This window comes from Cylas formicarius, unplaced genomic scaffold (assembly GCF_029955315.1).
Source record: "Cylas formicarius isolate icCylForm1 unplaced genomic scaffold, icCylForm1.1 PGA_scaffold_6__28_contigs__length_40554024, whole genome shotgun sequence".
Classification (NCBI taxonomy): Eukaryota; Metazoa; Arthropoda; class Insecta; order Coleoptera; family Brentidae; genus Cylas; species Cylas formicarius.
Genome location: NW_026844347.1, coordinates 32,871,161 through 32,889,078, shown reverse-complemented (window position 1 = coordinate 32,889,078; position 17,918 = coordinate 32,871,161). Strand labels below are relative to the sequence as shown.

Sequence of the window (17,918 nt, the reverse complement as noted above, 5' to 3'; positions counted from 1 at the left end):
GTTTAATATTGGTTATTGGTATTGGATTTCAAGAAAAATGCATTAGATTTCTGTCAGTAAAGAGAGTGAAACCCAGAAAATTGAAATTTTTATTTTTATTTTATTAACGCCAACTCAAGACGAAGTTCTTAATTTGTTTAACATAAAATATCGAGACAGACCCATTACAAGATCTGAGATAATGAGTAAAACTGAACTGCCAAGTCGTCCAAAAATTCATTAGAACACAAGATTTTTTTTATTTTTTGTTGTAAGTTGACATTTAAAAAAGGGAGCTTGGTATCGACATCTAATTTTTAACCCACCCTGTGTATTTTCTATTTATTGAATTCCAATCCAATAGCAAAATATATTTATAATTAAAATAATGGTTTAAGTTAAAAAGTTCGTTTTTTCGTGATAGATTTTCATTTGAGTATCAAACGAGTAATGATATTGAAATTTTTTAGTAAATATCTTCATAAGTAAAAAAATAGTTGCAATATTTTATCTCTCTTCAGATGAATGCAAATTTTAAATACCAACCCAACAGAAAAATTAAAAAAAATCATCAAATGGTAAAGATTTTACTAGGGTGGTAATCCACACTCAAATTGAATCACTTAACCAGTTAGTGTTTAAAAGTCGCTTGTAAAGTATTAAAATAGCGAAAACTGCGGATGTTCATATAAGGTCTTACGCTGCGGTAGAGCATTTGATTGATTACTGATATTTCGCAACAAACTGTGATTTCGCAATAATTAGCAAATCGTTTCTGGAACTCCACTAGGTAAAGAAAAAAACATTTAAGACGTGGTAGTAAGTAAGTTGGGGTAAAAAGGATGAATTAAACCAGTTGCGGAAATTGGAACATTAATTTGTTCCTCGCTTGAATGTGAAATGAATATCTTTTGAATAGCAATTTCTATTATTAAACCTCGGCAATAATTAACACCGACATCGATTAACCCGAATCAGTGCTAATAAACCGTACTGGATATTATACTCGAACCCGAGCGGTCATCATGGGATCGAAGCCAAAGTGTTCTGTAATATTATCCGTCATCTGAAACCAAATACAATAATGCTTTTCCGTCTCTGTTTGCAGAAACTTTATCGCTTCATCAACTGTGTCGAGCTGGTATCGCCCCATCACGCGGCCAGAGAATTGGTTCACACTATCAGACAAGGACAAATCACCAGCCTTTTCCAAAAAAGCATTAAAAGGGTTCGTAAAGCTGCAATTTACTTTTATATGCGCCTTGCGGAAAATCCGCGCCGGATTTTTAGCTCGCGACCGTAGTTAGGAATGTTTGAAAACAATTTAAGACGATTCGGTGTAAGATAAAAAGTTTATAACAAGTTTTGGTTATGATCAACTAAGTTTTGATTTTGCGTTGGGTCACTGTTACTTTTACCTCTTGACTCATTATACTTCACACATTGCCATTGTCATTGTAGATATGAACTGAAAGTTACTTTTTATTTTAAATTGCCCTTAGGGTATTTTAATTGGGATATGGCGGCCGAAATCAGGTTTCTTTAAATGACATGTTCCACGTAAGTTTCAATTATTTTATTAAATATTTCCCAGCCAAATTAAATAAAATAAATAAATGTTTGCCATTGTCGTTTTTTTATGAAATAAAAAACTTTTTTTTTAATAGTGAATTTTATAAGTAGTAGAGTAACGGCACTCAAAAAATTAAAGTTCAGAAAGGGCCCAACTTAACCAACAGTTAACAAAATTAATTAATATATCACACTAGTAGAACAAAAACAGCGATTTAGATCAGGAAGATCAAAGACAAATAACAGAAAAATCAATCGAATACAACCGATCAGCCTTCATGTGATTTTTTGACTTGTAGAAAGCCTTCGATCCAACACAATTGAAAGATATAATACACGTTTACACTTTACGATCGCCAAATTCCATTCAATATCATCAAAACAGTGGAAAATATATACAGGGGAAATAACATACAAACAAATATAAATGGCGAACTAACTCAGCAAATTTCTGCAAGTATGAGATTCGAAAAGGGGACATTGTAGTGGATGAAATAAAAAAACAAGTTCGCAAACTAAGAGGATACAAAATCGAAAATAGGGAAGTCAAAAATCTCTATGCAGATGACGCGTTTCCTGTTTCGGAGAACGAAGATGATCTTTAAAGACTTCTGTAGCAGTTCAATGAAACAGCCAACCAATTTAATGTGGTTATATCAGCAGCAAAAACAAAAACGATGGTCACTTCCAGGTCACCGATCAGATGCACACTTGCAATTGAGAACAAAATAATTCAACGGGCAATAAGATTTAGATAATTAGGAATTGAAATATCTGGATACTGAGACGTTGAGACTGACGCAAGAAAGCAAGCTATACCATCTGGCTAAATAAACACTTCCGAACTGAAGCAAAAAACCGAATATATAAAACTGCTATTATACGTATACTCACCTATGCAGCACAAACCCGACCTGAGACCTCGAAAGCAAAAGAAATATCAGAGACGACGAAAATGAAAATAGTTCGATGAATAGCGGGAAAAGCACTCATGGATAGGGAAATAAGTGAAGATATTAGGCGGTAGAAAGAAGAACGAATAGTGAAAATTTCGAGGGAAAAATCACAAGCAGGACGAAGGAACTTTGGAAGAAATAGGAAAAGGTGGAGCCCCAGCCTCCGAAATGACTGAATTATGGCAAAGTTGTGAAGAAAAACAGCCTATATGCAGTAGGAAGAAAAAGAAGAATTTAATAAAATGAATTATTTTCTGTAAAATCTTTTTACATTTAATTAATTTATTTGGTTTGGTTAGGATGTTATGATCAACTTCAATTCTAACCTGAACTTCAAATCTGCAAAACCATACTTTTTGGCCATTTAAATTAAATTGATTTGGTTAATTTAAATTAATTGATTTAAATATTTAAGAAAATAATCCCAAAACGGTTAAAAATATTCTAAATTATATTTGAAAATTCCTTTAAAATGCCCCCAATGTCGATATAACCTCGTTTCTTACATCTAACTAAGAAATAATATATATTGCTTATTTTGTTGATACTGATTATTTATCATTACTTTTAATACGCGATTTTTAGCAGTTGGTTTAAACATGTTATTTTGGAGATATGAAAATTATTTAAGGACTATAATTATATAATTTCTTTGGATCGCTATTGCAATTTTTGTTTTTAATTATTGGTAATATTGATTCTAGCGGTCCCATGAGGTTATGTTAGCACACCAAAAGTTGCACTTAACTTTCGTGGTATTTGGTGAACCATCTCTCAATGACTTTTGGTACAGACGAACAAACGCAACAAATAAAAGACACTAAATAAGCTAACCACAATTATTTTTAGTTTTTTTAGTTCATTTTTACATTACAGTTTGTCACTCAGGGTTTTTACCGTATATTGATGGACCACCTACTTCTTGTTTGCCACCTTCCCAGTATTTTAATTTCATAGCTTTCACCAGTTCGTTGTCAAAATAAACCTCTTAAAATTGTGTTGATAATAGGCAGTTCATTTTTGCAAAACTTTTGTGTGAAAAAAAACAAATACAGGAAAAAATAACACACGTTATTCGCACATGGTCTTTTCAGTTCGTTACTGCGGGGTCAATCTTCTAGTTACGGTCCTGAATTTCGGTCAAGCATGCTGGAAGCAATTAATCGCTCGTACTTAACGTCTAAAGCGGATTGATCTAGGTTTACGGTCGTATTTTACGCTTAACTCTAAAACTTCGCGTCAGTTTTTGTCGCGTCTTATATGGGCGTCCCTCCAATAATTGGCCAAGCTCAGCAACTTTTTTTCCGAAACGGAGCTCATTTCGTTTTTGCGCCAGTGCATTGGGGTCGAACGGATGACGACAGCGACTTAGAAGCTAACGTCCGTTATTTCAATTAATATTGTTCGGGCTATCAATCTATCCTAATGGAACCGCAGAGAAAGACCATTATTCCAATTTATTAGAACATTTGCTGGTGTAACAGAGAATATCATTTAGCAAGCGCAGCTAAATTTTGAAAGCATATTGGAAATGCTCGTTTGTTGTTTTAAAAAAAAAGAGCTATCTTAATTCCCTGAATATTTATTTTGAGTAAAATCTAAGCAAAATTATTTAATGACCTATAACAAGTAAATAAAGACTAAAATGGAAATATATCTTGGCGGTTTTCTTTTCTCTTGATTTTCCTTGTTTCAGAAGGAACACGAACAACGTCGAAGGAGGAAAAGCAAAGCGCAATTTTTCGAAATGATACAAGAGATCCGTAGGTAAATGTCTTTTTCTTTGCGGGGTGTCTGAAGAGTAAACACTTTGATCGTTTGCTTCGCTAAACCTCCTAATGCGGGCGTTAGGTTAGCATGGAAAAAATCATACACTAAAATTTTTTTGTAAACACTTCCCCATATATCTTTGAAATGTTTCTAAATGCCTATCGATTTTCAAAATTCCCCCGACATCTTTCCAAAATACGAAAATTCCAAGGAGAGTTTGCAAACCATTTTTAAATTTCAACGGTTTTTTACGTCACAAGCAACAATTGAAAAAAATATTTGTAAGATATTTTTGGTATGACATCTACATAAAAACAACCAAAAACTAACCAAGAATAATTTTTCAAAGAAACTTCCACAGGCTACTATAATACTTTTTACACAACTTCTGGATTCCTCTTGCATTGATTTTTGCTGAGTCGAAATTGCTGACGTCGATGATACTTTTGTTATTTGGCCTCATGGTCAAGAACCTTAGTAGATTTTCTTAGACATTTAAATTCTATACACCCTCACATACGTTTTAGCTCCGCCCCCCTCAAACAATATATAAGCAGGTACAGAGTAAAATACAAGCCAGTTTCAGTCAAGCTCTGAAGAAGCCAACAGGATGATTGCCGAAACGTCAGCAATTTCGACACAGCAAAAACCGACTCAGGAGGAATCCAGAAGTTGTGTAAAAAGTAACCGAGAATAAGATAATCAGTAGATGGTACATACGAAAAACAAAAGCACAAAACAAATGATTGTGGGAAAAGATAATTGTATTAGTATTGATCAACTGAAAAAGTTTCGCGTAAAGCATAAAAAACAAATTATCACGTGACTGTCTTGAAGGTTATAGAATTAAATATTTATTATTCAAATAGGTAAATGCAGATAAAGCGTGCTAAAAAAATGCACATAGAAAGTTGTGACGACTGCCCTGGGTCGTCTACAATTCGAATGAAATTAATCGAAACATTGGGAAATGGAGCAAAAATCAAACGAATCTGATTTTTACACAAGACATATAAATAATCTCTTTAGAAGTGCCAAAATTATTAGCTTTTAAAATTCTCGCCATTCATCTAAACAGGCTCACCTCTACCGTTGTATATATTCTCCGAAACACCCAACTAACCAAACCTTTTAATTCCGCTGAAATTTCTTACCTTTGTACACTAAAATACACGCTGCTTTTGTGACGTGGTCTCTTAGCAACAGAATAACATTTAAACATCAGAATATTGTGGTAAACTCGATAATAAAATTAATATTTTCCTTTATGTAAACCGTATTGCGCTTCCTGGCAGGGAAAGATAAATAACATTAATTTAAATTGCGTGATACGTGTAAAAAATATACCTTGTCGTGTCAGAGCGCTTTTTGTTTCACCAATAGACATTACAATAGCAATTATTGAAAGCACCTAGCTACTAGATACATTAAATAACAGAGCAAGAATAGAGGCAATAAATAAGTGTTACAACTGAGATTTTTATGAGATTTTTACCTTGAACTGAACGATCTTTAACGCACATACATTTCACACACTTCCACGTACGCTGCTCATTTGGTGCGCTTACAGATGATTTGCATACTTTCCCATCGCAAAAGCACGCTCGGGTTCGAAACGAATCCCGCGGCTGTAACGAGTAATTACTTTTCAGACACCCTTAATCTTTTAAGTCAAATTTACCGTTCAAATTAGTAACATCCGCAGGCAGCAGCAACAAGAGGAGAGTCAAACCCAATTGGAATCGGTCACTGAAGTGGAATCCGAGTATCAGTTAAGTCCGGATGAAAAGAAAACCAAATTAAGTCCGAGTATTATCCGCAGAACCTTTTTGCGTAGCAGCCCTAAGGGGGATAACGAAAGCAAAATCAAATCTCCGACCACTTTATTTAATAAACAGATATTTAGCCCCAGGAGCAAAAAGGCAAAGAGCTCGACCGCTCTTAACGTGCGTAGGTAAGTGTAGCCCATATTGATGGCTTGTCTCATCAAGAAAAAATACTTATTAAATTTTCTGGTATAAAGGGCGATTCACATTGAATTTCCTATTAGAAGTTCTGGAGAACTAAATTGTTTTTTTTTTTAATTTAGGATATGGCCGTAGTGCTCCATGAATATTTGAAATAGACTGGCAGCGTTGCCAATTCAACTCGAAACAAACGCAAGATTGGCATTTCATTATGGTTTTGAGCAAGATTCTGAGTACCTTTTGCTAAAATTTCCTAATGTCGATCATTTTTTCTTACTTCTTTTTTCTTTTATACTTCTTTCTTCTTTAATTCTTTTTTGCACAAAGTGTGTGTCGGAACTTTACATACTTTCACATGTACTGAGTTTCCAAAATCAGTGCAAAAACGTCATTAATAAATTGTATATTATTATATCAGTCATGAATAAGTGAAAGAGTGCCCAAGTTAACTACTTAACAATTAGACATGTATTTGTATTTATTTTGTGTTAATCAAGTTAAAATTATATATTTCAGTGGCGTTACAGAGGTTGATTTAATTAATATTCATAGTCAGAATTATAGCACACTACTGATTTCTTGAAGATTCAATATTTTTTTCGATTGAGCAAAGCAAAGTTTTTTATATCTACCTCCGCCTTTAAGATAAAAACTAATAATCGTGCCCTTGCATGGTTCCCGGCTTTCCAAAAAATGATTTTTTATTAAAATGCTTATTTTTGTTCCCAAAGTAGCCTATTTATTGCAATTTATTAAGTTACTCCGCTTTGTAATGAAATAAATGGAATTAATCGTGACATATTTTTAATTGTTTCCATCCGGAAATATAAACCAAAATGCCGTTTTGTTTTACGAAGTTACATATGAAAAATGTAAAAAGTTTTGTATTTGATTGCTTGATTTAAAAAAATTATAAAATTCTCAAAATATACTAAAATGTTATATAGAAATAGTAGCCCTCTTGGACTCCACTGACTAATTTCATTTTAGTAAGTAAAAAAATAAAAACTTTTATGGCGACAAATAAGAGTGACAAATTTTGCCAAAATCTGCAAAAAGCTGTTTGAGTAATTAATAGAAAACCGATTTTTTCTAAAAATTTTGATACTATCTCGAAAACAAAACGAGTTAGGGCACATATTTTTGCAAAATAAATATACTCTTAAATTTCAAAGCACCCCGTACAAGCATTTTTCTTTATTAAGGCTTGTCTAAGCTTCCAAGGTCTGTGAACAAACACAAAGAGAGTGGTAAAGTTTGGTGTCAGGTTTGGGGGCCACGCAATTGTTTTTGATAGCTCATAATTAATAACCACAAAAATGATCTTTTCTATTTTTTTCTCTCAAACCTCGTGACCCTTGCGACATAAAATAAACTTTCAATGTATATACATTTTTGCAATCGAGGAAAAAAAAACCCTAACGCAATGAAACCGCTCTCAGAACCGGCTCGTATATAATATGATATTGATAGACTGTCAAAATTTTGGGGATTTCGGTCGAAAGCTCGGTTGCCGCGTAAATAACACCGCCATCAAAAGATTCTCCTGCTAGAGCCCTTAACTATATCAACTCGGATTCTCTCGACACCCGAATAATACAGTTAACGGGATTACACCTTATTCACTTCCCCAAAGATTTTTTCTGTGTATCCGTTCCTATCGCTTCTATAAAATTGATGGAACTGACGTACTGCAGTGAAATTTTACGAACATATTCCACTGGTTTTAAGAAATATGACGATCTGTGCAAATTAATTCGTTGGTGTTTGATTTGGTGTTATCAAATGTTAGTAGGCGTTTTTACACGACCTTTTGATACGCGTCTGACCAAGATTAAACACGTATTTATTGAGCACAAGCAAATAGTGGCTTTTTCTCGCTTGTAGTGAGACACTTTTTTGCTTATTTGCACTAACAACATCAATTACGACGGATCATAGGTTTAGTAGCGACAGTGTTTTCAACTCGACGACCCTGAGGTTGGATCCGAGCGCTTCGATAGGTCGAAGGTTGAGCAAGGACGCCTCCACATTTCTATCCAGTTCTCCGCCTGACATTAACAGTAGAAGGTCGAGTTACCTCGATATAATTAGTTCCAGTAGCAAATTGTCAGGTAAATTGACACAATTTGAGCTTCGTTATGTTTTTAAACAATTTTTCTTCTGGCTTTCAATCTGATCGAGTAATTATATAAGATGGCGGAGGGTTATCCAAACCAAACTACATTTTTTTTTGCATCATTATTGTTCCAATATTTTCAAGAATGTATAAAAACATGTTGAAATGTTCCAGAAACTCATATCATAAGGTCCTACAAATACCAACAAAATATTGATATGTGGGCTGTCATTTTTGATGACATTAAAACAATGATAAAAAAATCGACGAAGTTTAGGGCAAAGATCAATTAAGAAAATATTTTCGAAAGGATTTTAGCTATACACAGGAAGTTTGGTTAATCCTCCACTATTTTTTCGTGTTTCCGTGGAATAACTATATTCTACCTTTGACTTATTTTAAATTTCTAACTGTAAATATTTAGTATACAATAATACTATTGAAAAAATACATCCTGCTATTTTCAGATCAATTAATGTTAAAATGTTAGAACAAAACATTTTGAATTTCTAACTATATCAATTTTTGTAATTTTTATATTATACAATTATTAGGAAGAAAGTATTCTCTGATCACTAAATAATAATGTGTAAAGAAATTCAGCAACAATATATATATATATATATATATATATATATATATATATATATATATATATATATATATATATATATATATATATATATATATGTATATATATATATATATATATATATATATATATATATATATATATATATATATATATATATATATATATATATATATATGATGACACTATATTCCGGGATATCATCCGTTCGCTCGTTGAACTCCGACTGGAATCCTGCATCCGACTGGAATCCTGCAAATCTTGCATCCGACTGGAATCCTGCAGACGTTTCGCCAAAATCTCACTTGGCATCTTCAATGCTCGCGCTCCGAAAACACTTCGAACACTGAGTGTTCGAAGTGTTTTCGGAGCGCGAGCATTGAAGATGCCAAGTGAGATTTTGGCGAAACGTCTGCAGGATTCCAGTCGGATGCAAGATTTGCAGGATTCCAGTCGGATGCAGGATTCCAGTCGGAGTTCAACGAGCGAACGGATGATATCCCGGAATATAGTGTCATCACATTTTTCCATCCGTGAATCAATACGTGAGAATATATATATATATATATATATATATATATATATATATATATATATATATATATATATATATATATATATATATATATATATATATATATATATATATATATATATATATATATATATATATATATATATAATTAAATTTATTTTAATAAATAAAAATTAAATTAAATCGAACAACAGAAATACACATAATTTTTCAAAGAAACTTCCGCAATGTAATACTATTGCTATAAATCATACTTGCTGAGGTTTAGTTATGGTTAGTTAACTGAAACTGGCTCCCATTCCACTCGGTACTTGCTTATCTATTGTTTGAAGGAGGTTTAGTGAGTCGAGGTTAAGATTGATTTCTATAAATTCTCGGATTTTTTGTGCAAGAATTTTAGCTTTTTCAAATATGATTAGATTTGTGATTTCACGACTGTGTTCGGCAAGTGCTGATGAGTTTTGGTTAGTTTTGGTTAGTTTCATATTCTTTGAGCCTACTTGCGCCTAGTCTCTCCAATGTATTCAACAGAATTTTGCCTTTGCCGTTCTAAAGATGTTGAGAAATTTTTGGACAAGTGGTAAATCTGGTTAGTAATTGAAGTAGTAATAAAGTAAAGTAGTTAGGTTATGTTTTGAATGTTAGGAAGGATAGCAGTGACAAGTGCACGGTTGCTTTCGGATCATTGTCTGGGATGTGGTGAAGTGTATCTTGTGATGGAAATTATCAGAGAGAATAGGGTGTTTTAATTCGGGGTTCTGTGACTCTGGCTGAGATAGCTTTTGCGACTTTGTAAACAAGTGATATGACAATGCATTAATGCATCCGTCTGTGTGCGTAGGTTTTCTATAAACAGAATAACCCAATGTTAGGTCTGATTTTCTCTTGATATCTTATTAGCGTCCAATTCAATAGTAAAACGTATGTTAAGGTGTATAGAGTGCAAATGACTAACAAAATCTCGAATACGAGCCAGTTTTAGTTAAGTCCTGATGAAGCCAACAGGATGATTATGTAACGTTAAAAAACTCCCTTTTTTTGTAGGTAAAAGTCCGATTTTATCCATCGAAAATATCTCCGATTGCGGATCAACGAGATCGGCAGAACCACTTCGAAAACTTTCCGATTCCGAGAGCATAGGTAGAAAACTAGCCACTCTACCGAGGTACCAAGAAACCGTCGACAAGCACCGCCTGCAGCCGCAGTATAGTCTGACGATTGGAAAAAGCGACGAAACGTTGACAGCGACCGATCAAGTAAATTTGTTAACCGCAATATTTATTTATTTAATATAATAGCAAACCACCGAGGAAACAACAACATTGTTCCTCTTTTTCTTTTTTCTTGCCTCCTGTCACTGGACAGCTTTCCAGCCAACAGCATTGTTTAAAAGTATGGGAAACAGCTCTTGATTCAATAAAAAAAATGAAGAAATTCATGATTTTTTCCTTTTAGGAAAAAGATAAATAAATTTAGGAAATATTTTTTTGGGAATTTTACCATGAAGCTTTCGCAACTTACCAACGCAGGTGGTTTTAGTGAAACTTTGTTTATGTCAACTAGAAGCACCTGTACAATATCAGGCCCAAAAGGGAAAAATAAATTGCCCCTCGAATTTTAGTGCTTTTTGAATGAAGTTTGTATCAACTTCATTGAAAATATTTCTGATTTTAGAAATTTGCATATATAAAAAATGTATTGTGAACTTATATCCACTTGAGAATTCACCGATTCCGCTTTTCTTTCTTGCGTCTGTTTATACAAATGTTGTTGGTATAGCCGTTTTTGAAATAACTCAAGTTTTTTATTCAAAAGTAAAATTTAGTAATCATTGCCTTGAAAAAGGAAAGTGTTAAGTATAGTTTTTAATTCCAACAGTGACCCCTAATCTCCATCGTTTTTGCTCTGTAGCTGAATAGATTTTTTCTTAACTCATGATTGCTCTCCAAACAAAGTTGTAATGGTTTCTGACTCTTTTTAATTTTTTCATTTTTTTTTTATATTCAAATATTCATATTTTCTGGACTATCCTAACATATTTTATTTTTTAAGTAACCCCATAAGAATAGGTCAAAGGGATTTACATTCGGCGCCCATCTACGAGTGCCTTATTATCCAAAACTCACATTTTTCCTTCCTTCCTCCTCGAAAATAAGTTAATTTTGAATCGCCCAAGGTGGTTTCATTAGTGAAAGTGATTTTGTTCAAAAAATGCACATCATTCTGAAGATTTCCAATCATGAAATTGAATCTTTTCAGCGTCGGTTAAATTTTGTACTGCCAACACTTTCTAAGAGTAGGAAAATTATTTTTTGTTTTTAATCATCCGAAAAACCAATATTATAATTATATCAAATTATAATTAGTCGTCGTAACACTATTAATAACTGTGTGGTTGCCACCAAATCTGATAATTAATGTTTTGTTTTCCAGAGCAATAATGATGTTGATCATTATATTTTCCTTTTGAATAATAAACTCAACAAATACCGACGAATTATATATTTTAGGACTTTCACGGTAAGTAAAAATAAAAACACTATAAAAACTTTGTGTCTCCTTTAATAAAATCTGTAGGTGAGTCTGAAAAATAAAAAGTGTAAGTGAAACCTGAAGCTGAAGTTAAGGTATCTATGCTTGTCGCAATGTCAAAATATTACCTATATCGTTAACGTTGTATGATAATTAATGAAATATTAACACTGCAATTCTATCTCTTTCTGTGTTATACTGCTGGAATTTTGATGATGCCGTTACCACTTATGTTTTTCAGCCGGTGTCGTCGGCCAAAAGTTTCAACGGCATCGATAAGCTTGATCACAAGAGTAATCTATCAGACGATGAGATCGCGCGTAGGAACAAGGAGACCATCAATCAGCTTCAGGTGCAATTACAGGGAAGCAAGGGCAAAAAATCGAACAGCGACAATAATAAAACCGTGTGCAATACGAATCCCCAGATCAGGATCGAGGTCGCGGAGGAAGATGCCGACAAAGTGGAGACGAAGAGAAAAAATCCCCCGCTGTCGAGAAAGCATAAGACGAGGTATTTGTCTCACATTTACTTCAAGATTTTTATGTAAAATATTTTACTTATTACGCGTGTGGCCTGTGAACAACCAAAACAATCAAATCAAATCAGAACAATCAATAAAGTCCAAAAAAAGCTCCTATATGAATTTGAAAATAATTTTTCATGGATAAACAAAAGTTTTAGTTCGATTCGAAGTTAGGCTCAAATTCTCTTAGGCATCAAAGTTTGGGAGAGTCTACCCAAAATTCTGGAAGTTCGGATGCGCCTAGAAGAAATAAGCTACAAGAACAGTCGAAGTCGCTAGATAGCGGTTCGACGAAACCCGGCCGGCCTAGATCGAGATCTCGGCATGCCGAGGAAGATTTGCCTCCTGCTCCGCCCCCTCCAAATTGCTCACCAAGAAATTCGAACGGTAAGTTACCAAATTGTTAGATCACGAAGCCTTTGTGAATCATTAGCTCTCTCAGAAGTATTATAGACTAGTTCAGAAAATTGTAGAGTTATAAGTTACGCTCAATTTCGGAGTCGGTTATAGCCGTAGGTATACTTTACAACAGAGTACACTTTAATGACAGTATAATTAAAAGTTTTCAAAAAACACCATTTACAAATCTTCTGGATTTCTCGTTCGTCGGTTATTGAGCTTAATTGAAACTGTTTCAGTTTCAGTTAAACTCTGAAGAAGACAACAGGACGATTTTCGAAAAGTTATCAAGTTCGATTCGAGAATATTTGTAAATAGTATTCGAATAAAATAAAAACATTATAATGGTAGCGCTTTTGCAAGTATATTTGCTTAGTTATTGGTGTTAGGCCGTAGTGTTCGCAGTATTAGAAAATGAGTAATGAAACAGCAACATTTATTTTGGCCAGAATGACAGTTAAATGGCAGAAAACTTTTATGGACTAAGCATTTTTACTGGAAGGCTTGGAAATTGTTAGCTAGGAGCGGAAGTACTTGAGAAGTAGAAAGCAGTATCGAAGAGCAGAACAAAGTCTTTTATCTTGATAGGACGTGGTTTAATGAAGGTTATATAGTACCAAACACGTGACAAGACAAAAATCTAGCTCGCCAAGCTTTTATACAAGGCCTAATGACGAGTAATAAAATTTACTAAGCTTTCAATGTTTTTGAAGACTGTTTTGGTGAATTGATAAAATGATAAATACCTTACGGCTGATTCAGTAGTAGTTCATGACGCATCCTACTTCATCTTGGAGAAAACAAGAAATAATCGAAAAATATTTAATCGGAATATAATTTGATAAAGACGAAACTACATTCTCTGGCAAAAAAATATTGCCACAATTTTTGGATAAGATTTTATGGTTGCGTTTTAATTTTTCATCCGATATTCTGGATTTTTTATCAGTTGGGAAAACCATTTATTTGAATTGTTCTTAGTCATTTTAATAACAGTTTTAATACAAAGTAAACCAAAATGTTGATTTTACGTGTTACGTTTACAATTAAACGGTAATGTAATTAACAAAAACAATTTTAATAGTATATATTTCCCCCTCACGCAGCAATCACATCTTCTAGTATTCGTGGCATCGAATGCATAAGATTAGATATTCTTCTTTGAGGAATAATAAATATTTCATCTTCTTCCATCAACCCCAGACACGACTCTTGCAATATTTGTGTTCGCATATACATGGCTGTTAGGGATTAGATCCGGGCTGCATCCTAAACTTGGCAATCCAACTTGTAAATACCTATTCCAAACATCTGGAACTGTGGAACTGTGAAGAAAGGAATTTTCAGGGAACGAGAGATATAACTTTTACTACGGCCATCCTAAATTAAAGCAACAATTCGACTTACCTCTGCGATAGTAAAGACCACGATCACAACTGAATAAAATATTACGATACTGTCATCATTCTGTGACAAGAATCACATACCTAGTCAATGTCGATTATTTTTAACTGATAACATAGCAACAGCAATGTACAGTAAAATTATCAGCGGTTGATTAAAAAACTAGCATTTCAGGTAAGGACTGAGATAATGGTATGATTCAAAAAACATGTTGGAATATATAAATATTCCTGCAAACAGTTTATAAACCAAATTATCGTCCTCATTTTTCCACCCGGTATGATACTGTCCTGCACGAAGAATATTACTTTCTAAAATTACTAAGAACAATTGAAATAAACAGATTTCCTAACTGGTGAACAAAATAAAAAAAAATTATAAACTAAATGTTTTGCGGGAGGAGTGTATACAGTATGAAAATTAACTTATCGCTTACAGGGCGTTCGTAAGATAGGACCCAATTGGTAACACATAAAAATCCATGTTACGTGAGGATTTTAAATGGAATACCTCATATTTTATATTGGCAAGTAAATGAGCAATTAATTTGCCGTCTAAAAGCACTAAAGCATGGTATGCGTGGCAACACCGCAAGGCCAAAATTATTTTATATATGTAGCCAACATTTTACCGTAAGTCATCCTTCACAAACGTCTAATAGGAGACTCACCGTGAATAACCCTGTATATAGCAAAACATATTATCATCGTCAAATCATCGCAAACTAAATTCTATATGGGTGAAAGGATTTGTAGCAAGACACGACATCCAAAATGAAAACGCCTTCAGCTATTGTTTGGCCAACCCACTGAGGAAGTGAGCACTAGAGAGCTGGCGAAAAGCAGTCCAGTATGTCATTAAAGAAGATCAGAAAATGTAGGATCTTGATTTCTTGATCGATCCGTTAGTTATAACGCCAGGAGGAGATGACGGTTCTTCAGATAACAAAGAACATTATTAAAACGTGCATTATTCCTAACTACGTACTTCCCAACTTTTATTCTGTTGAAATAAAGTTCTTTCCTTTTTGCAAGTATCCTACCGAGAAGCCTGTAGCAGACCATTGTCATTATTGGTTAGTGGTTAGTGGCAAAAGCCACAAATTGACTCAAACGCGATTACTACTGCATACACTCGATAAAAGGAAAGAATTTTCCTTCAATATCAATCGGGGTTTTTTACTCTACACTTTTTTCATCACTTTGTTTATCTTCCCTTCTCCCCCAAGAATAATCTTTTACTGTAATTAGCCATTCAATAATATTAGGACATTGAGGTCTTTCTTACTTAATTATCAGTTTCATTTTCAGGCAAGTCGCCCCTAGAACGTTTGTCCAAAGAAGAGCTCGTGCGATTGTGGAGAAGTTCCGAATCGGAACTCAGAAGTCATCTGTTAAAAGCTATAAGGGATAAAGAGGAACCGTCGGATCCGACTTGAGAAATACCGGGCGACGTCTTTGATGAATTTGGAAAGTGAAAAAATTTGGAAAGTTTCTTCCGCTCGTCGCGGTGATTTTTGAGGGTCGTTCGGCATCACGTTATCAGACGACACAGTTTCAGAATCATCTGACCATCCACTGTTTTAAAAAAAGTTAAAGGAAACCAAAAATTTTAAAAAACGTAGAATTTTAGTCTTTAAATCGTTGTCGTCGATAGAAATGAACTTATTGGTACCTACTTTAAAAAGGCCTTAGATAGTAGAGTGATATTTTAAAATTAAAAAAAAAACATGACCACTGTGTGTTATTAGGTAGCCTTTATTCTTGGGGGGTTGCGATACTATTGACCCCACCGCCTTTTTCTAGGACTGGTTCTGTATATTTACATTTATTTTTTAAGACGTATCAGATATATTGCGTTGTATAAATTTAATAATATATACTGCCAAATTATATTTAGGTTTTCTTAAGAGAGATTGCGGTGATAACAAAGTCTTATGCCATTCCATTGATAATTTAGCGACTGTTAAGGTTTCGATGCTTTAAAAAAAAAAAATTAACGTCGTCGTGTGACAAAGTTGCGTTTGCAAGAGAGTGCATAAAATCACAAATTTTCATTGTTGAAATGAATTTAAAATGAAACCGAGAATTATGGGTCCAATTGAATCGGAAAAATGTACGATGTTGATAGTTAAATAATATTTGGGTTTGGTGTTAATTTCAATATCAAGCAAAGACATTACATCCAAAGGAGCATCGAGAATTCATTCATAAAATGGGACAAAACCGGCAGTTAACATAAACAACCAATTGCGAATGACCTATTTCTCGTATTTGTTTGTTTGATAGGTTAGATCTTCCATGATTTGATTCAGTCAACAGGGAACTTGAACATTTTTTTTATTTCCTGACGTATAGAAATAACGCATACCAAATATCAAAACTCAAAACACAATATTTAGGTTGCAATAAATAATTGAAGTTGTGCCAGCCCGCGATTCCATTTAAACTACACTAAACGCACGGGAATAATCGTGACGTCATACCGCTGCTTATAGGTCGAGAATTCTATTATGTACGTTATTTTTTGGCTCGTGTAAAGGTGTGTTTGTATTTAATCTACGCTAGTTTGCATTTGTGCTTAGTGTGCTTTACATGATAATAATGGAAGCAACACAAAAACAATATTACGTAAGATGCGAGATAAACCTTTTATTCGTCTACCAGAAAAAATTCGTTCAGGCGTCACTGTAGCCTTATCCGTGCAAACATTTTTTAATCTTTGAAATTGCACCCATCCTATTGCAGTCTCCTTAGGAATGGCTTCCTGATCAATATAAAATGAAGAACACTTTAAGTAAAATTATATATTTTAAAATCAGTAATTAGTTTTCCAAGAGTTAAAAAAATCCCTTTTGTTTTTTTTTTGTTGAATAATTTACATTTTATTTGATATAGCATTTCAATTTTGAAAACTAGAAAACTATAAGCTGATTAGAACATTATGTTGGTTTAAAACTAGTAGCTAAATTTTCTATGAACGTGCCTTTTAGCTCTAACACCGCGAACCTGAGCAAAAGAATAACTTTCGGTGTTTTTTTATGTAAGATGTCACCATCAACATCTCCACTAAAGATAAATTATCATATTCACACAAGATAACAGAAGTAAGCGACAGGATCAATAATAAAATTAAAATTAAAACCACCAAGACGAACGCATTGTCTTTCTCATAAACTAGTCTAACGAGCGAATTGACGTCGCAACCGGTCACAGCCGGTGACAGCGCGTTTAGAAGAGAATATAAATTTTTCAATTTTTAATTGCTTTTGTTTGTTACATAGAATCACGAAAATATTTTTTTATGTGAAATGTGGTTCTTTTAATAGTATACATTTACCTTTATAAGCAATATTTTTGAAATCAAAATTGTCAAATTGAAATTGAAATGTCAAAATTTCCAGTTTATCCCGTGCGATGGCAATGTAGGTGTAGCTTATCTTTGAACACTAAACTTGGAATGATCATAACTGGTTATTCCTCACAGTAAACAGCACGAAACTATTTAAAATAACCAACACCAACCGAACAACGAAAATTATGATCAGCTTGTCGCGTCTCTTGGATA

At 33.6% G+C, this 17,918-nt stretch overlaps 1 protein-coding gene across 1 annotated transcript in view; it reads left to right on the top strand.

Annotated features, from left to right (window-relative positions):
* LOC132703854 (uncharacterized) overlaps positions 1–16,123 on the top strand; it is a 145,848-nt gene extending 129,725 nt beyond the window's left edge. Inside the window, exons 15-22 of the mRNA XM_060673370.1 lie at positions 1,088–1,207; positions 4,204–4,274; positions 5,983–6,231; positions 8,186–8,358; positions 10,535–10,746; positions 12,264–12,535; positions 12,739–12,935; positions 15,662–16,123. Of these exons, the coding sequence (XP_060529353.1) occupies positions 1,088–1,207; positions 4,204–4,274; positions 5,983–6,231; positions 8,186–8,358; positions 10,535–10,746; positions 12,264–12,535; positions 12,739–12,935; positions 15,662–15,789 (1,422 nt within the window). The 3' untranslated portion in view covers positions 15,790–16,123. The remainder of the gene's footprint in view (positions 1–1,087; positions 1,208–4,203; positions 4,275–5,982; positions 6,232–8,185; positions 8,359–10,534; positions 10,747–12,263; positions 12,536–12,738; positions 12,936–15,661) is intronic.
* The last annotated feature ends 1,795 nt before the right edge of the window (positions 16,124–17,918 follow it).